Genomic DNA, 23,416 nt, shown 5'->3' on the forward strand with positions numbered 1-23,416 from the left:
AATATCTTATTTGGTGTGCAATTTTAAAAGGTAGACAAGTACAGACTGATATTGGAATATTCCGTTCTAAGAGGTGGGGGTGTTAGGCCAAGCGGAAATCAATATGAATTCAGCACACAACACAATGAGGGATCGAGAGTGAGTGTTCAGAGGCCTGCCTTGATGGATGATTTTCTTGACAAACATTTGGTAGCAATCGTTGCACCATCTACCATTCTGATAGACTTGAATGAAAAGGTCAACCAATCCACAGAAAATATTGCACCTGGAACGCCAAATAGTTGACATGACGCACTATAATTTTCCAGCTTTATTTACTATATATACAGACGATCTGTACAAGCACAGATAGGGCAGCACGCAAAAATTTACAGTGCCAGATAGAAGAAATAGTACAAAAACAACACTTTAACAAAGCAAATAACTTTAGTGACTGCCATCCTGCACACTGATTCCTTCGTCTACAGCTTTTGCACCGCAGGACCTTGCCACCGACTCGAACAGTTTCTCAATCTCAGGTGCACAGTGTGTAAAAGACCGGTTCCAAAAGTTGTAACGCGGATTCTAACACAAGAAAGGTACATTAGTGCTCGAGTGTTTGCGATATTTTAATTAATCACACGAAACAAAGCATGTCACGTACCTTTATCAATTCAATGAAAGTAATAAGTAACCCCCAAGGATGGGGGCGGTTCACTATGAGACGCTCCAGAAGAACCCTCGTTATTTGCTCCTGGATAATTTCCTGCTCAATCACATAGCATGGACATTAGAGGGTATGTCATAGAATCTATACAAATAGCAAGCATATACAATATGGCAAACACTAGCGGCCTCCAAAAAATGAATAAGGGGATGTGAAGATGCGTGCGGAGATTCGTTACAGAGGGATGCACCACATACAACATGAACCCAAGAAAGCAAGGTGGCACATGTAATCGTACAAGTAACATCTCGCAATACCTGGGTAGCCTCGGCAAATAGATACAGAATGATGAAGGAGAAGTAGTGCGTATGGCTATTGGGATAGCGCAGTTGGTTAGCAATTGCATTCAACAGAAGGTAGCGGCCCTCTGTATCCAAACTTGTTATAAGATTTCTGAACATCTCGGTAGCTGTTTCAATCTGGAAAATGTCCATCGGAGGCATATGGTTAATCTGCTGTACTGATGCCGATGCATTAGCCTTGTTCAGTTGCAGTTGTTGCACAGCCTATATATTGATTCAAGTACGAGGTTAGAGATGCAAACCATATTTTTTTAGAAAAAAAAAATAACTAAAGAACAAAACACAAACAAATTAAACCAAAATACACTGCATCATTAATGCAATTTATGGCGAAGAAACAGAACAGATTATAGGTTCTGCCATCTATATGCTGTAAGATACAAGGACTTTTGCTAAAGCTAATTAGAGACATTCAAATATACTAGCTGGACGGAGAGATGCTTTGATCAGGCAATCAAAGCCTAATGCAAGTTTGGATCTTTCTCAAAGAGCAAACGAAGATCAGGTAGGGCAATTTTGGATTCTTCTGCAGGAACTCATGGGATTGTGGCCTCGTAATTACTGAAGTGGGGTGTGGTGCATCATGAGTGCGAATGATAATAACATGATGAAAATAATAATTCAGAGGATGCTTAAGGTGATGTAACAGCATAACTTTCATCCTTTGGTTCTTCAGTGCATACTTTTGCATAATGTGTTTTCTTTTTAATGAGAAAACTGACTGGGGGAAAACTCACTTGGATGCCAACATAAAGAACAAGTGAATTGATCAGAGGCACGTTGTAGCGTGTCCCGGCAACAGTTGCTTCATTCTGAGGCAGCAGCAATTTTTGCTTCAGGTCACTTAGAAAGGAAGAGCCTTCCGGCCTCTGTGTGATACCAAAGTGAGAACAGCATGCATATCAGCCCATGAATAGCAGTCGATAGCAGTCCAAATTCATACAAAGGATAATAACAAGAAAAATTGTTTGACCTTGAGATATTCATCAACCTCAGTCTTCAACTGCTTTGATTTGAGGGCACCATCAACATCCGACATGATTCGTGGTGCTATTGAAATTTCAGCCAACAAATCAATCTGTAAAACAAGAAAAAACGACTTAAATATGCCCAATTGGTATCAGGACAGAGAAAGCACCGCTCCACAGATGGCATGTACCTTTAGATTAGGAGTAGAAGGGTCTGGCAGTCTCATGTTACGTGGAAAAGCACTAAGAATGACATTGCGCATTTGAATGCAACTTGAAGGAATCACATCACAGAAACTGAAGTGATAATCACAAAGAAATTCAGGAAAGTCATGCAGTAGTACAAGCAGAACTCTCATAGTTCCTTTGTATAAAAGGTCCACCTACAAAAAAAAAGGTAGATACGATACAAAAATTAAGAAGTATTCCTTGAATCAGGTTAGTAATGATTACAAAATAATACAAAACTTACTGCCTCTGGGAGTTCAGCATTTCTCAAATATGGTTCCATGAATTTGAAAAGAGCAACAAGCAGCCGCTGAAAAAACGGCCAACCTTTCTGTGAATTGCACATCAGCAGTTTTGGCATGAAGCTCCTGTGACTCACCAGCTCAAGCCAAGCAAAGCTACAGAAGAGGATAGTTTTAATCAGATAATGCAGAATAGCGAACATAGCATGTGTTCAAAAAAGGTTCAAAATAGTTTTAGTCGATAATAAAGCAGCAATGACAAGAAGCAGGTACTTGTATGCCTAGTGTAAAAGCAAACACCAAGTAGAGGGAAAGAAGAATCAGTTTGACTTAATGGTGCAAAAAAGAACAGTTCCAAGTTTGGAGTTTGAACGTTAAGCTGCCTAGGTGAACTAATTTCTGCTCCCATCACCTGAGCAGTGTGAGTAGCAAGAATTGAGGGTTGGAACTCCATAAACAGGAGAGAAAAAAGAAGTCCTAGTTCTGTGAGCTCACATTATGATCCCAATCCAGATTAAATGATGTAAGGTCAGTTCGTACAACAAATATTTTATTGGGCCACCAGGACATTACTGCTTCAATGTAACACATGTTATGGATGACAACTAAGTGTATGTATAGTAATGTAAAGCTTATAGTTAAGCATAATCACCAGGACTTGCATACACATGCTTTTAAACATCACGTGACACAATAATTGAACACATCAACATAGAATAGAAAGGTAAAATTGACAAAGTAGACCAAAAGTGATGGACAGACCTCCAGGCAGGAACTCTCGAGGGTTGTAGCATGTGGAATGCATTTGCAAATGCAGTCAAAACCTGTCACCAATCAATATTGCTATATTACAGATGTCACAATAAAAGTATTAAACAATACATAGCTAACATGCGTACCTGAAAATTAGAACCATCATGGTGGCCATCGGTAGTAGTAAGGTCATAGAGCCAATTTATAAACAATCGAAAGTATGGCCGAGGATTAAATGAAGCTTTCTTTTCCTCAGCATCTTTCTGAATGGTTCTCACTGTAACAGATAGAATCTGGACAAGACAAGTTGGAAAATACTTGTTTTATGAACTATCAATACATGTATACTGAGTAGGTTCCAAAGCCATAACCAATTTGTAAAAACGAACCTTGGAAAGTATACTGGCTTTATTTGGCGTTATCTCCACTGAAGAGTACTGAATACAAACAACAAGCAAGGAATTAATAACACTCGAAGTGAGTTTTATCAATCTTAGTTGGTATTACCATTTGTCAATAACTCAAGGAGAATATGGAATTGCCCTTCTAGAGAAAAATGGAATTAATTAGGCAATATAAAGATCCCTACCAGATATAACTCCAATGATACCCAGCTCAGCTAATAGCTCAAATGTTACTCAAGTACCATGATAATGCAGCTAAATAGAACAGAACAGATTTGACACTATAGTACATCAATCATTCTGCACAACACAAACCTCGATAGCAGAAAAATAAAATAGAACTAAACATAACAGAATGCAGGGATCAAACTCTGCAGTTTGATCCAACATGACTAGTCACTTTCTGATAACCTCAGATACCCAAAGGCCCGGTTCTCATGCAAAACAACACTTACAGCCAAAATACATTTTACTCAATTTTAAACAGTTATGATGCATGACTATAATGAACTCAACACTGAAAAACTGTAGTCTAAAAGTCACATTTAATACATGTGGAAAATCCTATAGGTACCTTGAGAACCATAACCACAAGCTTTGCATATGAATCAATGGAGAAATATGAAATGTGAGGTTGCTGTGGTGATTGCTGAGATGATCCACCAGGAGCAATGATTTGCTCGGAGACTAGAGAGTGTGTAACAGCAAGTTCCTGAATGATTCAAAATAAGTATCTGAGTATGCCAAAGTGTACTGCATAATCTGGTACAAAGGTAGATTCGTCACCGTGAGAATACGAAAGAAGTGTTCAGAGATATCATCTCCCTTCAGCAGACCATCATGCTGCAACTGTGTGACAAAACGACTGTATGCCGCATCACTAGCACTTACATGATTACACATCTGACACCACTCAGAAAACAGGACTGCCACCTGTACATCAAACAATTTAACAGATTAATTAACAGTCTAGCAAATAGATTCAAGGTATAGTTGTGAGAATGGCTTGAGCAAGAACCGCAATAAAATACAGGTAACACCACCAATGGAAGACCTATACAACCGACTTATCCCCTGGTTGAACTAACATGCTAATATGTGACCACATCACCGCAATCATGACAGGAAATTCTGAGTGGAAAAGGGAACAAACAAGATACAAACAAAAATGTTGCTAATTAAACCAAACAAAAAACTCTTGAGTACACTAAGGAATTCTGATTCCATACCCAAAAAATTGAAAAATGGAATCAAAAGAAAACAGAAACAGAACCAAAACATCTAATTAAAAATGAAGAGAATAGGTTATGAAAATCAAACTAAGGTTCTGTAAATCTGTAGGATTCATGACATAAAACTGAATAAGAAGTTTCAGCATGTCAACCGAACCTGATTTGAATCAACTAGTGTAATTTCATTAGCAGTGCTTTCCTCTATGTTTGCCCGGGTAGCTAGAACCTACAAATTGAGTAAGAGCAATCAATAGAATAAACAGGGCAGACATTTTGAGGACAGGAGATATCAAAGAATATTTATAGATGTGAAGGCAAATGATATTTTTAGATCAGATCATAAACCTTTTTATCCTTTGGCAGTTTCACCTTTTCATCCTTCCCAACAACAAAACCAGTAGTGGTGCTCACATTATTCCTTGCAATTTCGATCAATTGTTGCAACGATTCAGGTGAACCTGGTCTCCTTGCAAGCTGCAAACCAACATTTCCTACTGTTGAACCTGGTCCTTGGATAAATACTAGAAGAAAATAAAGATCATGTCCAGAATTATACATACCTTCGACAGTGCATCAACAACATTGTAAAGCTCTGAGACGCCAACAGAATCTTGAGTAATCAATGTTTGGACAAGAGACATTGCAAATTCCGTTGCTACCTCTGAGTAGGACAAAAGAAAGCAGGTAAATCCAACTAACTGAAAAACAATAACAATCTCATTTAAAAATGAAGAATAGTACAAAATAATCCAGTCCATGAAGCTCTCTGATTTACAGGAACAAAAACGTGGAACAATTACGCCAGTCCAGAAGATTAAACAGGGATCACCGTCTAAGACTTGCACTAATCCAGTGGGCAATTGATGCTAGGCCTAAATTTTTTTTTGGCGCACACATGTGAAAGCACCCAATATGTTTCTTCCTGTCCTGTTCTCTAGGTCGTTTTTTCCCTGCTGAACATTCATGCATTTTTGTTGCTTTGTTAATGCCTTAATGGATGAGGAACTGCCCAGCACCCCCCCCCCCCCCCCCCCCCCCCCCCACAAAAAAAAAAAAACGTACAAGATATTGATTTATTTGCATGTGCACCTTATCACTCTTATAGTGTAAGATGCACATAAATCATTTAGTTCAATTGCAAGAAAGGAGAAATCCACTTCCATGTGTAGTATCACACTTTCAAGCCAATTTTCCCTGTACAAAACTATAATACTGACACATTGTGCTAACTAAATTGTAAAAGATCCAACTTGAACGTTGAATTCAGCATCTTATGCTCCTTCTGCTCAAAATTTGATGAGTTAGGAGTTTATGCTACAGGATTTCAAGAGGCATACCTACATCCTCCTAAAAGCATGATGCATCTATCTCAATTGGTTTGTCACTACAATTTACTAGGTTATATAATCCGGGTATACATGTAGCAACAGATATCACCAATGAACTTTGAGACCATCCAGTAGCTTTTGGTGATAAATGTGCACAAGTATAAAATAAGAATAAATAAAAATGAAAGTAAATATTTTGTATCTCAACATACTATTTCTTCCCCCATCAATTAGCTTTGCCAAATGAACATTGTACTCCCCAAGATTCAGCAACTCGGAACGAATAAGGCCGAAAATGATTTCAATGTTAAACTTCTTATCTTCATCTGAATATATTACCTGAACAAAAAGGATAATAACAAATAAAGGAAATTAGTTCGCTTTCAAATCCCTCATGATGAACTATGAAAAGGAAGAACCAAACCAGGGCGACATCAAGGTAATCAACTTCATCAAAAAGGGAAATGAAATAGTACTATAATTGAAACAAAAAGGTATAGACTATAGAGTAAGAGTTCCCTATTAAGACCTCACACCAAATCATAGCTCACAGGTTAATATTTGGTGCTTGTGTTTTATATTGTTGATGTGCTGTTCACGCAATTAATGCTAATTGACATTAAACATACAGAAGCAATACTCAAACAAAATTTTACTTTAGTGTCAAAGAAGACCCAAAAAACCTAAAGCTTCACTCCAATAAAAAGAAACCTATGAACTATCAAATTTCAACAATCTCAGCCATAGAATGTATGTACAATATAAAAATATAAAATGGAAATGGAATGACACAAAATCAAAACATAATTAAGTAACTCAACTTGTCTCAACGTAAAAAAAAAATCACCGTTAACAACTATATCACAATAAAGCAGAAAACATGGAATACAAAGGTTAAATAAAACAATGAAACATACCCAACTTGTTAGCTCTTTGACAACAAGCTTGCAGACATCTCGTATTGCAACTAAGGTTGCCAGAAGCCAGGAGACTGTAAGTACTATTTGATGTGTTATCGTACAAACTTTTGAAAACCTGGGACATAATGCACCAAAATAAGCTTGCTGTTAAAACAGTCAAAACAGTAAGTTACAAAGAACAAACAACTGAGAAATGCGTATATTCCTAATCAAATAGATCAATTACCTTTTGTGCTACTGCTAATGCAGCCTCATCCCGGCTAACACACTTACGTAAGATATCAGGAACTTCCGCAATAACAGACTGAACACAAACATTACATTAGGTATCATCAGATAAGAAGAAAATGTGACCTATTTGCAAAAAATACACATATGAAGCAGAACACAATAGCATGCCACATTTTGCTAAGCAAATAGGCCTTGAATCCTACAAGAAATATTGATGTACTGGAGCAGTATAAACAAAGCACTGTCTGACCTGAATTTCCACATCTTTGCCATCATTAACAATCAATGCTTCCAGCTGTAGGGAAAGAATACACATATTAGTCTATCAATAGGTTACCAAAGAAAACAAAACCATTCATAGTAGATTGGCAAAGCAGAAAAAAAAAAAACTGGTTGAACCAACTCATAAATAAAATAGGATACCAAATGATTGTAGGCATATTTCACAGGACGAGAACATCTGATCTTTAACTTAGGAACCATCAAATAGAAGGCTTCAGTCAGTAAAGTGTAAGGATATAAAAGCAAAGGCATGTTCATTTCAATTTAGTAATTCCCATTATATTATATTTAATAAAAACAAGCCCAAAAGGATCTTGGTGACAAGCACGAACCAAAATATCAGTACCTTTTGGGCAACCTGTTGGTATCTCTCCAAAGCATCCCCAGTATCCAAAGGTTCAGGTAAAATAGATCCCAGGCGATCGGCAGCAGATGTTGATAGAGGTGGCACCATAGCACTTATTTCCTGGCAGAAGGTTAGAAAGGTCTTAGAAAATAATATATGGCAACATAGTCATGAGGTCAACAGGAAATATTACATTGATTGTGACAGTCGTTGCACTGACAGGAAGGTCGTTAGATGCCAATGGAGAAAATGTAGATGCAGCACCAATGGTTCCACCAAGTAAGACAGAAGACTCGCTTGCTCCAACTTGGGCAGGATTACTATGGAAGACACAAGATATTAATCGGTCCAAAACAAGCAACAGAAAAAAAAAAGAACCACACATCACGTAAAAGATAGCCAAAGCATGTGTACCTCGAAAATTGTGCGATACCAGTAACTGATTCATCAGACCCCAGTTCCGTTGGCTGAGTTATAGATGTTAGTCCACTCATATGAATAGTTGATGAATTACTTGAGGATACCTGGTGCTGAATTTGGACTGTAAGCTCGAGGTACACCAAGAGTGCTCGAGGCAGTCGCACCACCAGACAGACCAGAACCTGTAGTACTGACATTTTGACTATGGGGATTCCACACATGAACAAAGTCCTGAAAAGAACAGAGTTGGATGCAGATAGTCATGTGTCCAATACAGAAACAACATGCATAATTTCAATTCAGAAGTTTATGTTTTGCAGCTATACCTCATACACTCTTTGTTGGGAAGTAGATAAATGCCCAGGCTTAGGACGTAGTGCTTCAGGTAAACGAGCAAACGGCCCTTGAGCATAAGCAAAGGTATCATGATATGCAGGACCACCGGCCTCTCTTTGTTTCCTTTGTGAAAATGATTGTGCTATTTCTACATCAATCAATTCAACAGCCTGACAAAAGCATGTTAGTCATGAGGATCAGGGGAAAGAAAAAGAGCATCAGCCACTTATCCATTATCAAAGTAGAGGTGGTAGTGAATTTGGATAATACGAAGTCCAAATGGACTCTAGTTGCTTTGGATGCACTTGGATAGGATCTATTTGGATTTGGATGTCCATAATCATTCAATCCAACAAAATCCAAAATCCATTGAAAATTGACTCAAAATGTGGACTTGACTACTTGAGAGGTAGACCGGCCTTTAAAGGCAGGTTTTAAGTTTATGACATGGGACCCAAACATATATCTAGTCATACCGATCTGCCGTCATGAGCAATCGTACTAAGCAAATCTCGAATAAACTTCAGTTAAATTCGCTAAAATAAAAAAAAAATTAGGGTATGACTTTCAACGTGGGGCCCACGTATATATCTATTCACACTGATCTACACAAAGTAGTGAGCAATCGTATTAAGTCATCTCCAAAAACAAATCAATCAATTTCAATAAAAATTTAAGGTTTTTAGTTAGGGTCCGAGTCCGACACTCCGACTTTCGACATGAAACCCTCATACACATCTAGTCACACCGCACAAAGTAGTGCACAATTGTACTGAATCATCTCCAACAAATTTTAATCAATTTCACTAAAATGTTAAGTTGTGAACGCGAGGTTTTAATTCTAGGGTCCCGACTTTCGACATGGAATGCTAATCCATTGCCCTCTCTAATGAAAAGCACATGCTTGGCTAAATGATACTAGGTCCAGATCTCCATGATTAATGGTGATCAGACAGAAATTGTCGTTAATAATAAGTACTACATCCATACTGAAATATAATGGATTTTGAGTTGCCCTAGGTCAAACTATCCTAAGTTTGGCAATTTTATAGAGAAGAATAATATTTACAATATTAGATGAACATCATTAGATACTCCGTACATTTATGAAATATATTTTTATAGTTTATCTCCTCGATGTCGATAATACTTAATACTCTTTTCCATGAACTTGGTCAAACTTGATGTAGTTTGACTTACGACAAACTCAAATCCATTATATTTCAGGACGGTGGTAGTACCGAACTACCCCTTAACATAATATAGTTTATCTTTATGAGTAATCATTGTTAGATGTCTGAGCTTAAATGACTTGAAGCAATTACAGAAGACTGACAACTCCGTTGGAATTTAAGAACAATCCAGGATTTTGAACCTTATGCTCCTAAGGGGAAGTAAAAGGTATACGTAGCTCAGCAGAATTAGAATTGTCAAGGTGCTACCTGACGTGTTGCCACAGCCTCAATGATGGCACAGCCAAGATCCAAATTATCATTGACTAGCATATGAATAAGTTGCTCGATAGTTTCAGTGCCGCTCATAAGGTTTTGAATGAGATTCCGAAGATTGGAATATAGTGCGACACGAAGAGGTTCCTATAGCAGAGAAAAAGGAAATACAGTTATCAGTTGTCTTCAACAGATACAAAATGTTAGGGGCTAATAGAATCAACAAGCAGGCATAGCACTGCATCAACATAGTCTCAAAGGCCTCAAGCAGAAATACCTTGCAAGTAACATGTGCCAGACTTCCAGCTAATGTTGCAACCATCAAATGTGCAGATCGAGTTATCGTATTGTTATCAGACTCCAGTGCATAATCCTTCAAGAAATATAAGTGTCAACAATATCATCACACTAACATCTTAAACCAAAGCAAGGTCAGAAAGTAACCTTCAGAATAAGTTCTTTTGTAGTTCGGCTTGCTATTGTCACACTTCTTTGAATAACAGGGAGTATTATCTCCCTGTTAGCCTTATCCAGAGCCAAATCCATAATTCTAGATAAACCAATTAATTTATCAGCAACAAAAGAAGTTCAAATGAAATATAACAAAGTCCTTTCAGAAACTTGGAAGCATACTTGCTATACTGCAATTGTGGACCAAGGGAGCCAAGCTTTGGATTTATTTTGAAGCGTATCTCATCACGTGGAATAGCCGCCATAAGCTACATATCGCAAATGGTAAACAAATCATATAACATAATCTAGTTGTTTAGATAAATAACAGCAGTTAAAACATTAAGCTAACCTGATTAACAGAGAATGGAGATGGTGATGGTGATTGTGTTTGTGCTGGCGAAACCTGGGTCAACGAGGGCACTTGCTCAGGCATCATCAGAGCAACTTTGTCATCTTCTACCGTGCTGTTTGTAGGTAGACGGAGAGGAGCAGCATACTGCAACAAAATATATTCCAACTATAATGGCAGAAGAGTGTACCACATCATAATTGATACAGAGGTTCAAAGCCAACCTGATTAAGTATATTTGGAAGGCTCATAGCTCGGGATGTGATATTGATCTCAGGCTGCCGTTCCATATGAGTTAGTGATGGGATAGTTCCTGAAGGGACTTCTGCAACCACAGGGGTTTGAGATGCAGTAACATCTTTATTTGAAAAATCCGGATTTCCCTCGACTTCTCGCAGACGATCTTTAAGCAGGGAAGTTGGTTTCACATCCTTCATGTCAACAGTAAGGTTCTTAAATAGAACCTAAAATCACAAAAGAACAGTAAGCATGGGTAGCTAGGGCAGATACAAGGCCAATAAAGGAACTATCAAAAAAGGAAATGTTGAGAACCTCGATATCAAATTTCAGATTCATCTTGAGGTTTGGAAGATTATAAATTTCAGCAAGTAGACTTAGAATTCCCATGGTCCAGGGATTTGGAGGACGATATGCGATACTTGAGTGGCAAGGTTCAAGAATCTGCAGAGCAGCCAATGGTCATGACTCATGATATGCGCCCAAGTTACTAATTGGATTTTCTTTGGGCTATTTTAATCGGATTATAATCTTTGGAGAAATCTTTTACAAAAAAGATAGCAGGAATGGACACCTTTGAAGTGAATGGTATGACCGCAATCATCAATCCTTTCTCGTATGCCTGAAGAAAGAAATTCTCAAAAGATTATAGGCAGACAAATTGAATCCATTTAAGTGAATTGTACACACCTCAAGAAGCACATAAATAATTTACCACAAAAAACACAGGTGAAACAGAAATATCTTATTAAATAATATAGAGCAATACTAAATAAAGGCTCTAGACGGCCTAAGGGAGCTTTCAGAACTCCCAACTACTAGAGTTTAATGCAGAGAAGCAGTACCTCCACAATAAGAGATTTTGGGTCAATCTCCTTAGCCCTTAGTGCCTGGTTCCTACCGATGGTGAACTTTCCCAACCAGCTGCCTAAGTTTTTTAGCAAGGAGCGCTCCTCAGAACTAGATTTGATAAGGTCTGATCTTAACAAGACCTGCAGCAAAAGTGTCCAAGTTTAAACAAAATGGCTAGCAAAAACATAAAAAAAGGCAGACGAATTGGAGTGAACAAAAACCTTGCAGTTCTCATATGTGGCTTTCAGTATTTCCTTGTTCAAGGATTTTGAGTTTACTTTATCAAAGAACTTCAAATACAGATCATGGAAATTTGGTTCAATGCTTGCCCTGTCAAGATGAGCAGTGATTTGTATACCTCAGCATTGTCAGACAAATCTATACGAAACCAGTAAATTCAGAATGATACCTTTTCATGACCATGTATTGTGCAAACCAAGGATAATACTGTTCCTGTATGACCTCATTAAATTCCTTTGCCTTAGCTTCCATGTTTGAGATGGATATATTGTTGATCATAAAAAGAATTTTGTCCTGAACTTCAGGTGGAGGTGTCTAGGTTAAGAGACGAAGTCCATTAGCACAGGACGAGTTATGTATTAACCCAAAAGAGCAAACTCAAAAAACAAAACCAACCTCAATTGGTGTATCTCTTTGTTCCGCAGCAGCAACAAGCGTCTCTATATTTAAAGCAGTCCCAAATCCAGTAGTATATGAAGGCTGCCTAGGCAATCCTAGAAAAGACAGGCATAACAGTGTAACTGTAAATTAAAGGTAAAAGGCTTGAGTAATTGATGCTATCATCAATGTGTTAAGCTAGCAAGCCACCTGAGGTACTTCGAGGACGCAGAAATCCAGTATGCACATTCATTGACACACTGGTAGACTGATGAGGTGAAGCTAGTAAAGAGGGTGGAGCAGTTGTCTGCATTGAATTGAATATATATAGGTGAAGGGAACAAGCAAACAGGAATCTCAAATACAGATATTCCAGAAAGAAATGGAAACAGCCACTACATCGAAATGTCTTGCTATCAGAAATTAGGAGGCATGCATATGAAAAATTCCTAATACCTTTGGATTAATAGTCAAATCAGCAGATGATGAAGCAAGGGGAGGCTGACTGGATACAATGCTCTTGTTCAGTGAACTCATAGAAACCTTAGACCTCTCCCCAAGAAGACCCTGCTGCCTATGTTGCAAAGGAGAAGAAGAAAGAAGCCTTCCTAGTTGACTTGGGATAGTACCCATCAGCCATGATGATTCAGACACCTACATAAATTCAGTAATTCACCATATCATTTAGAAAAATGTAGAAGGAATCATGAAAATCCAACCATTGCATTCAAGAGACAGTTGATAACATAGCAAATCAGTCAGCATGTAGCAATCTCTCATAATCCTAAATTGGCAACAAAAAGGAAACCAATTTGCAAGAGCCATTATATATTCAGTTCAAATTCAAAGCCTGCCACCAAAATGTGTTCTCCTTCCTCAAGTTTATGTGATAAAGTTACCTCTATGCCTTCCATGGATGATGAACCAGAAACATGCTGCTCTGCAGAAAGCAGGTTGCCAACATTTGGCTCGTTTTGACTTGATGAGATTTTGGCTAGGGCTCTCTCAATAGCAGAAACCATTTCAAAATGTGTTCCGCGAAGATGCGAGATCTGCAATATGTGATTACAGTATTGTGGCCACTCTATGACACGATCCATAAACTGCTCCAGTGCTGTTGTACCAAACATAAACATCTGCAAGCCAATAACACCATCAGCATTCCATGTTTGAAGCATCAGTGAACAATTGGAGATGTAAAGAATGTCACTATGTCAGAGGTCCTAGAAAACCTTTGAATCAACAGATTTGCGCAGGGCATCGAGGACACCACGTAGAGCAATTCCAAGCGCAAGGTGAGCCACAAGCTGATGTTTAATAAGAGATCCTATTTTCAGGAATAGAACTGTATTAGAGAAAGACATTTTTTAGACAAAAAATAATTCATTCCATCAGCTAAATGGAAATAATTCATTCCATCAGCTAAATGGCACATCAGCCGAACCACTGGCCGAAGGGCCTGTTTGGATTGGAGCTGGCCACACTCCAAGGCATTTGATTTCAGGACACCTGCGTCTGGCAGCGCTGCCTGAGCCAGGGATCAAACCAAACACACCCCCACATACAAAAGGAGCAGCATCAATCCATAGGCTGGATGGTTGCCATCTTCAAACTCGGCATATAACTGGCAAGTATGTAGGCTACATTACAGACTACCAATGACAAAATCATAACCAAGCCTTAGCCAAAGCAAAGATACATAAGGCTCTTGGCCTCACGAATCATCACAACTGATGCAAATGAAGAATTTTATTTTTCGAGTCGATGCAGCAAAAGATAGACTCAAAAATTATCTTGCGATTAGTAACCCTAGTTGGTATCCTAGACTCGAGTAGGGACTACGACTCAATTAGGCCGATTAGTTTTCTGGTCGTCCGATTAGTCAGACTAATCACGATTAGACAGATGAATAGGGGGGCGGACGACCAGAAACACAATGGAACTACTGTGTAGCTAAGGACATGAGCTGCATCTGGGATGGCCTAGGCCACTTGAGCTCATGTTTTATAGCCCAATTTGCAACTCTACATGCAGCCACCACCCTAGAGTTATCTTCATGCTTGATTTCTACTCTAGAACATATAGTATATTAGTATATACAACAACAACAACATAGCCTTTCAATCCCAAGCAAGTTGGGGTAGGCTAGAGTTAAACCCCCCAAGAGCCCCAAGTCACAGTTCAGGCACTTCAAAAGCTGCTTTCCAAGTACTCCTATTCAAACATAGATCTCTAGGTATATCCCAAGCTTTCAAATCTCTTTCTATTGCCTCCCCCCATGTCAATAGGGTAATAGTATATTTGGTAATAGTCCTGATATATATAGGACGACTAGGGGACAACTAGGACCTGGTCGACGACTAATCACAGATAGTTGCTTGGTCGGTCCTATGGCGACTAGGATTGACTAGACAACTTGATAACATTGATCTTGCCTATACCAAAATCACTCACAAGAGGAAAGAAACTGCCATTTATGCTTTCAGTTCAGACTATCACTCCAGCACGACATGTTTGATCCTTGGACTTCCTTTTTTAGACAGACTAAGATTAACTTCAGTTTTAATGTAGCACAAATGAACATAGAGCAAAACTGCGGAAAATGAAAGACTGGAAAACAATAAGAAAATAGAAGCTTCATTTCAGTTGGAATTTCATAGAATGGGAGATACTACGATCGTCAAGTAGAATAATTATCACCCTGGATCATAAGCCAAGAGCATTATTTTGTAAGAGACTAAATTTAGATAACCTGTCATTGAACTGAAAAGAGTGCATGAAAAAAAGTAACATCAGGTTACAATTACATACAATAAACAGCGTTAATTTGTATGTGCGGCAAGCAGTACACGCGGAGAGGGAAGAAGCCCAAGGCGCCAGCCGGCCAGGAAAGTGGCTAGTTCAACCATGATCGCCGGCCTGCAGCCGAGCCTAGTTTATCGATTAAGGAAATAAGCAATTAGGAGATTTGGTTTGTGAGATTTGATCGAGACAATTTAGGCTTCAGTTTAGGAGCTGTTGGGCCAGAGGCCTATGTAAACCGTTTAGCAACCTGGAGTCGAGATTAAGCAATGAATCAATCTATTCCCTGTCTCTTCTTCCTCTAACAAAATAGGGAGCCGCACAGGGTAAAACCTCGCTCCGATCCTGCCGGCAGGTATAGACTGCGAAGCCAAGGAAACTCCGCCTACTCCACCTTACCTACCTCAGTACCTCCTTACCAACACCATAACAGAATGCAATCTAGCAAACTAGCTGTAACAAATCATCTTCTTCATATTGCAATTTTACGCAGTTCCCTGCGTGTATATATATACAGTAAAAGGCTTGTGAAGGCCAATCAAAATAAAGATGTGCTTACCAAACAGAACAGCTGCTATCTTAAGCTGCTTATCAGGATACTTGGGAAAGAACTTATATTCTTCAAAAAGATTTGAGATCATACAGTTGAAAATTGATACCTCCCTGTCAACAAAAGCATTCAAATAATACAATTATTAAGAGCTGGGCACAGACTAGTGTAAGCAAAATTCTACTGGAGCGCACAGATCTACAGAAGTTATTGCACAACAGAACAGAGTACTAGTCAGGCAGCAACTTTGAAGGCAAAAAGAACTGGCAGTAAGCATTGAAATTTCCAGATTATCCTAAGCTTATGTCGAAAAAAATGCAATCCTAACACAGTACTGCCCCAATTTGGAACGAATAATGTCTATAAAGCATACCTTAAATAGAATATACAGCGTAATACCAACAAACAAAAAAGCTAAGTTTCAACGAAATGATCATGGCTGTAATTTTAGCACTCGGGTTAATTAATTTGTTGAGCGTATATCTTCTTCAGTATTTTATAAGCTGGTCCAAACCTATTTCCATCAACAAGTCTTTGAAGTATGTTGTGAAGTGATTGTCCAAACCACACGGTGAGTCAGAAAGCAACAAAAATCAGTCCAAATTAATTCCAGTTATAGCTTAAATTTGTACCTCTTATCTGTAGATTCTTTGAAGCGCCCAAGCATTTGTATCATGGAATCAACGCTTATCTGTCCAGAGAACATGTGTTGAAAATATGCATTAGCCTCTACTTCAATGTCATCTGACCCTCCCTCTGAACTAGTAAGCTCTCTTACAGCAGAGCTAGGATTCCTCGATTCATACAGAGAACACAGTTTCCTTATTTCATCCAGTATTACATCTGACAAGAGCTGGCCCGAGTGAGATTGGAGAACCTGAAAATGTCCATGACATGAGTCCATACTGATTCCCCCACCCACCCTACCCCCCCACCACCAAAAAAATGGGGGGGAGCAAAATTAAAAAAAAAACAATAACCATGCAGACCTTTATGAAGACATAACAAGACTCCCAATATATGTTTTTGGCAATAGATTGAGGTTGTGTCGTACCCTCTAAGACATAATCTGTGTTGCTCATAGTTGCTTTCAGGAAATTAACACATTCCTGAGAGTAGAAAGAGTTAAGTTAGGCAAGATAAACCTTATAATCGAGCATTGAAATAAATGGGTAGTTTGCTAGCCGAATTGAACAACATGATGGATGTGGAAGAGGTCAGCTACAATGTAGCAGCTTACAAGAATAGATTATGCATATTACCTCAACAAAACCTTTTCCATATAGAGATAACTTTTCAGTCAGCCATTTCTCAAGATGACTAGAGTCTTTCCTCAAGGCAGCAGCAGCCAATTTAATAGAAAATGCAAATGGAGTAGAATCAAGGACAGAAGACAGAATCTGTTTCAAGTAGAAATAAAAGTTGAGTGAAACAAATTTGATTTGACAAAATAGTGTTACAGCATTGAAATAATATTGTAGCATAGTCCCAATAACAAACAGATGAAAAAAATGGTTATTAGAAGCATGTGGATAAGTTTTGATACAATACAATTTTAGAAAATAAAGTGTATTTTTCTTATACAAACCTTCAAGTCATGACAAACATCAACAATTCTTAGCAAACAATCTGGATCACTATGAGCATCAACAAAACCTCGAAGCGTGAAGTATGGGTTTGTATGCCAGAGATAATTCACTACATTGCGCTTTGTTGGATCCTTCAGTACAGCAGGAAATACGCAGGACAGTACTTCATATTGGAGGAGATTATACACGGTCTGCAAAGAGACAAAGGGAACTTATAGCACTATTAAAATCAATGAAATTAGAGGCAACTCATTATGTGGGACTAGAAATGCATACATTGATGCAGTCTAACACCAAAAAGTAAAAGACAAGGTGAACGTTAACACTATTAAAGTCATGAAACTAGAGGCGAACTCATTAGGTGGGACTAGAAATACATACACTGATGTGGCTAAGACCAACAAGTAACAGTTCAGGGCAATGTCCCAGTGGATACTCAAGCATTGATCGTACAGATGCAGTGTACCCAACTTCAGCTAGTTGGCATAAAACTTCTAGAAGGTCAAGGCAGAACCAAGCATGATTGCCTTGACTAGGACCTGCCAAATCCTGAAATGCCTACAGTATATAACTGTTAGGTGTGAATTGGATAGAGTTTTATCAAGAGTGAGGCCAGATGATGTCAAAATTACCAGGTGCCTGGAAGAATGTGCAAATGTAAATTTATCAGGTGGAGCAGAAACCGCATGCTTTAAGAACGATACCTGGCCTTCTGTGTTTTTCCACAATGACCCACAAACAGCATGAAGTGGAAATGGATCCTGTATAATCCAATTAATTTATCAACCAACTAGTTAATTTTCAAAAAATAAAAATGTTTATACACATACCTTGCAAGCACGTGCGTATATAGATATCAATAGATAAAAGCCTGTTTCATCAGGTATATTGAAACCCTCATGATCAAGATATTCCATTACACGCACCCAGTTTGTACTTGGGGCCTGCATGATAAAGAGACATGGAGTGTAAGGGTGCAAAGCAAAAAAAAAAAAAAGAACACCCAATGAAAAAGCAAGTCAATAGCTTACAAGTTCATTGATTGAATCCACTAGAACATCTGTGTTCCATTTAGTAAGCTGAGGTGAGTCATTCGTGTGGCTATTACGAATAGCAGATACAAATGTTGCATATGTGGCCTCTCCAAGACCACTATGAGTGCCAACAACAGCCCCAAGCAACTTAGATACAGCGACATCATCAAGAGGCTCAACAATGGAAAGTATTTCCTTACAGTGAGTGTTGTCAACAGTACATCCATAACCCAACTCGGCTACAATGTCAGCCATGCTTATTTCTTTCCCAATTTCAGAGAGAAGCGACTCAAAATCATCATCTGTGCTACCAAAGTACATATCCAAATGTCTACATGGCACAAAAAAGAGGGGGGAAAGCATTTGTCAATAAATGGGAACGAAGAAGTACAAATATTAAGGACCTGTTTGGATCCCCTCCTCTAAACTTTAGAGCTCTAAAAATTTTAGAGCACTTTAGCTCAGTTTTGAGCTCTAAAGCTCTAATGTGAGGTGGGTTAAAGTTTAGAGCTAACTTTAGACCACCTGTTTGGAGACTTAGCTCTAAAGTTTAGAGGAGAGGATCCAAACAGGCAATAAGATTTTGATTAGTCAGAAACTGAATACCTTGAAGGGTTTGGTTGTCTACCAAAATCTCCATTTGGGACAGGTGCAAAAAACGGCCTCTCTGTGACTTTTAGTAGAGATATAACATTATTTAAAGTGTCCATATGCTTCGACAGGCCATCAGACTGATGCAGAAACACGATGATTTCATGAATTTGATCATTGGATACAGATTGGATAGGATTCGTGCACAGCTCTTCAATTTGAGCAATTGAAAACAATTGCCCTGAAACAAAAGAGGCAATGTCAATGACCATCTGAAAATAAGAGTAGCAGATATGATATCACTAGACTCACACCGAAATGTCTACCTTTCTGCTTTATCTCTGAGTCCTCATAATCTGAGAGCGCAAGTCCAACACCAACTTTCTCAGCAACTGAGAGTTCCAGCAGATTTGACAAGCTTTCAAGAAAATCATCCGTCAAGGCTATCGTTGTCAGCACCTCGCAAAAACTGGTTGCGAAGCATGTCTTATGCAAACAATATCTGAAAACATCAGATAAAAGCTTTTGTTGCAACTGGAGGTTCTTGACCTCCCCAGCATTCAGCAACACTTGATTCAGACATACTCGGAGCACCAAAATGCACCCATCCAGGCCACTGTCAACTAACTGAAAAGGTGGGGGAAATAACTTGAATTAGAAAACATCGAGCAGACTCAGTATTCAGTAATTAGAATTAAGATATGGTCGAAGCCAAAGAAGAAACTTATTTTAACCAGCAAGTAGGTAAACTGTCTATTTTTCGAAACTACAGTAGGTGGTTCAACAAGAATTTGAACTAAAATTGCCAATGAAAAGTCAGCAAGAGCCCTGTGCTTGAGGAAATGAGATAGATTAGTCACATTAGCACAGCTAGTGAAGCGAATGAGTTTTAATTATTCACACAGAGTTTAAGCGCGGCCATAAGTCCCAAAACCCCACTTGTTTGCAGTAATCAATTGGATGAAAAGTTAACAACCTAGGTCGCTAGGCGCTGAACTTGTGGCCTGCAACTCTAACCAAGTCTAAACTCAGAATCGACAATCTTACCGTTAAACGCTACCATAGCGTAACCTAGGGTAGAATTGATCGCGCTCACAAGGAGACAAGCGACGTAGCATTGGCGAGAACGCACTGGAACCCGCGGATCCAGACTGGGAAGCGACGAATCGAAGGGAAGGGGGACGTAAGGCTGGCAGGAAGCGGGGAGGGTCCAGCAGTACTGATGGGTACCTGGCAAAGCTCGCGCCGAATGGAGTCGAAGTTGGAGTCCGTGGCGCATTCGAGCAGGAGGCGCAGTTCCGCAGCGACATCGGCGCTGACGGGGATCATCTCGCCGTCGGCGAGAGGCGGAGGCGGGGTCGGGGAGCGCTAGGGCAAGAGGAGTTTGGGGGTCGAGCGAGTTCCTGTGAGAGCGTCGCAAAGCAGATGGGAGATTGGAAATCTGCAGCGTGAGGGTGGACCTCAGCCCACCATCATGTATATATACACACGGAAAAAAAAAAGTTGTTTCCATCCCTCAACTTTTACAATAATAGTCTGATTTTTTTATCTACTTATATTTATATTTATATCTCAGATTTTTAGCTCTTCAATTTTTAAAATCGTTTGATTTTGCACTTTGGACGGTTGAGGATGGCGGTTTTATTATCTAATATAATATGACATCAAGCGCTAGATCAGCCACCAAGAAGATAAATTGCATTTCTTTGATAGTCTAGGAAGAGGTAATCAGACTATAACTATATTATTCTTTTATATTTATCCTATACAATTTATGCAATTAATAAGAATCTAGGAAGAGGTAATCAGACTATAACTATATTATTCTTTTATATTTATTCTATACAATTTATGCAATTAATAAGAAAACTAAAATCTTATTTAATGTTTAAAAAATATATTAAGTTTATTTTAGCTCAAAAATTATGAAATCAATTTCATGGTTTTCCTAAAATCACACAATACCTTATGGTGCCTGAACTAAAACTATTTGAGTCTTCTATAAATTCATTGTCTTTTTATTTGCTAGTAAGTATAAACTCTCGTTCCTATTAGAATTAGTCTATGTCCATGATCTAGTCTGACAAGACCGCTCCTCGTCCAGACCAGGTGTTTAGGCTAAGGCCCTGTTTTGGATTTATGGAGCTAAAGTTTAGCTCATTTCTTTTAGTCATTGTCGATGAAATATGGTCGGCAGTCTACTTAGGGGTATGTCCAAGGTAGTAGATTGTCGGCAGACAGATGCGCAAGCCATAAACAAGACGGTGACGCAAGACAGACACGAGGTTTTATCCAGGTTCGGTCGCCAAGAAGGCGTAATACCTACGTCCTGCGTCTGATTGTATTGCTGTATGTCAATGAGAGATGTTTTTTAGAGGGGTCCCCTACCCGCCTTATATAGTTCGGGGGACAGGGTTACAGATCTAGAAACTAATCCTAGCCAGTTACAATTGCCATAGGTGGTCGGATAAGGATTCCTATTCTAACCGACCAGGATCTTGCTTGATCGCCAAATCTGCCTTGACTCTTTGCGCGGGACTCCGAACAGGTTGGGCGGGCCACGTGTCGTCTTTTGGTGGACCGGACCCTCTGATCTGGGCCGGCCCAAGCCTAGCCATAAGGGTATAGAGGTTAATACCCCCACAGCTAGTCCCCGAGCACCATGTATTATGCTGCGACACGCCATTTTAACCTTCTCCGAACAATGAGGTTTGAGTTCTTGACATCTCTGACCACCGTTGTCACCGGAGAAGTAGGTTGTCCGAAGAATGTATGGTGCTCTTAACAAAAAGAAAAAGATTTTCGTCCTGGAAAGTGTGCCCACTTGTATTTCTGAAAAGAAATGTAAGTGCGTCTTGAAACGTAGCGTCCTTGATCACCAAAGGCGTAGGGGTCGAAAAACAAACACATTCACCGTAAGGTGAAGTGTGCCCACTTAGTCCCCGAGCCTGGTAGTAGGTGACGCGGGCACGTGGTGCCAGGGTCTAAAAAGAATTCCCAGTCAAGTCGAAAATCCAATCATAATATAAGCCATACGAGATGCACCGGCAGGTGCATCGTACCGATGTAGTCCTCGAGCTTACTGGAAGACAAAGTATAAGCCTTATAGCAAGGTCTAAATAAATGTCTCTCAACTGTATGTGAGCACAAATCACATGTAGCCGAGGAGAATGGTCTTCAAGCAGTGGTCGGGATAGTTCCTGAGCACGATAGTAATCCTAACAATCAGTCAAAGCGTAGGGGTCAATTAAATAAACACATTCACCGCAAGGTGAAGTGTGCCCACTTAGTCCCCGAGCCTGGTAGTAGGTGACGCAGGCACGTGGTGCCAGGGTCTAAAAAGAATTTCTACTAGAGTTAAGAATCTAATCGTCATACAATCAATACGAGATGCACCGGTAGGTGCATCGTACCGATGTAGTCCCCGAGCTTGCTGGAAGGCAAAGTATAAGCCTTGTAGTAAGGTCTAAATAAATGTCTCTCAACTGTATGTGAGCACAAATCACATGTAGCCGAGGAGAGCGGTCTCCGAGTAGTGGTCGGGACAGTTCCCGAGCACGATAGTAATCCTGGCAATCAGTCAAAGCGTAGGGGTCGATTAAATAAACACATTCACCGCAAGGTGAAGTGTGCCCACTTAGTCCCCGAGCCTGGTAGTAAGTGACGTAGGCATGTGGTGCTAGGGTCTAAAAAGAATTTCTACTAGAGTTAAGAATCTAATCATCGTACAATCAATACGAGATGCACCAGCGGTGCATCGTACCAATATAGTCCCCGAGCTTGCTGGAAGGCAAAGTATAAGCCTTGTAGCAAGGTCTAAATAAATGTCTCTCAACTGTATGTGAGTACAAATCACATGTAGCCGAGGAGAGCAATCGCCGAGCATTCTTCGGAATAGTCCCGAGCACGGTAGCGGTCAGGGCAGTCCCCGAGCACGGTAGTGGTCTGGGCAGTCCCCGAGCACGGTAGTGGTCAGTGCAGTCCCCGAGCACGACAGTGGTCAGAACAGTCCCCGAGCACGATAGTGGTCTGGACCATCCCTGAGCACGAGACACGCAGCGAAGAAACGAACACCGCTTATACTATTATTTGGTGTACTTATTTATCTTCTTTCTCTGTCAAGTCCAATCTGACACGTTTGGTCAAAAAAACAGACGGGTATAGCACGTCATACTGACCTCTTGTCCTTTCAAGC

The 23,416-nt window shown here is 39.5% G+C and overlaps 1 protein-coding gene across 1 annotated transcript; it reads right to left on the minus strand.

The window, feature by feature from the left end:
• Positions 1–232: 232 nt before the first annotated feature.
• On the minus strand, positions 233–20,658 carry LOC136535849 (uncharacterized). Its single transcript, XM_066528271.1, is given in 53 exon segments — positions 233–564; positions 644–745; positions 964–1,212; positions 1,746–1,877; positions 1,982–2,086; positions 2,168–2,359; positions 2,449–2,602; positions 3,209–3,270; positions 3,346–3,492; positions 3,589–3,636; positions 4,178–4,315; positions 4,390–4,536; positions 4,993–5,061; positions 5,181–5,309; positions 5,396–5,496; positions 6,376–6,502; positions 7,081–7,158; positions 7,160–7,198; positions 7,310–7,387; positions 7,565–7,609; positions 7,943–8,062; positions 8,136–8,262; positions 8,357–8,466; positions 8,468–8,593; positions 8,689–8,868; positions 10,141–10,293; positions 10,424–10,519; positions 10,591–10,696; positions 10,780–10,865; positions 10,949–11,095; positions 11,173–11,412; positions 11,501–11,629; positions 11,760–11,807; positions 12,031–12,177; positions 12,259–12,367; positions 12,447–12,592; positions 12,674–12,771; positions 12,866–12,962; positions 13,112–13,309; positions 13,555–13,791; positions 13,888–13,982; positions 16,017–16,120; positions 16,640–16,884; positions 16,997–17,116; positions 17,270–17,407; positions 17,596–17,787; positions 17,978–18,154; positions 18,229–18,357; positions 18,427–18,540; positions 18,628–18,961; positions 19,237–19,462; positions 19,548–19,848; positions 20,452–20,658. Coding segments are annotated over 53 exon segments (7,254 nt in total). The 5' UTR covers positions 20,551–20,658; the 3' UTR covers positions 233–426.
• Between the last annotated feature and the right edge of the window lie 2,758 nt (positions 20,659–23,416).

Source organism: Miscanthus floridulus, chromosome 2, assembly GCF_019320115.1.
Source record: "Miscanthus floridulus cultivar M001 chromosome 2, ASM1932011v1, whole genome shotgun sequence".
NCBI classification, from domain to species: domain Eukaryota; kingdom Viridiplantae; phylum Streptophyta; class Magnoliopsida; order Poales; family Poaceae; genus Miscanthus; species Miscanthus floridulus.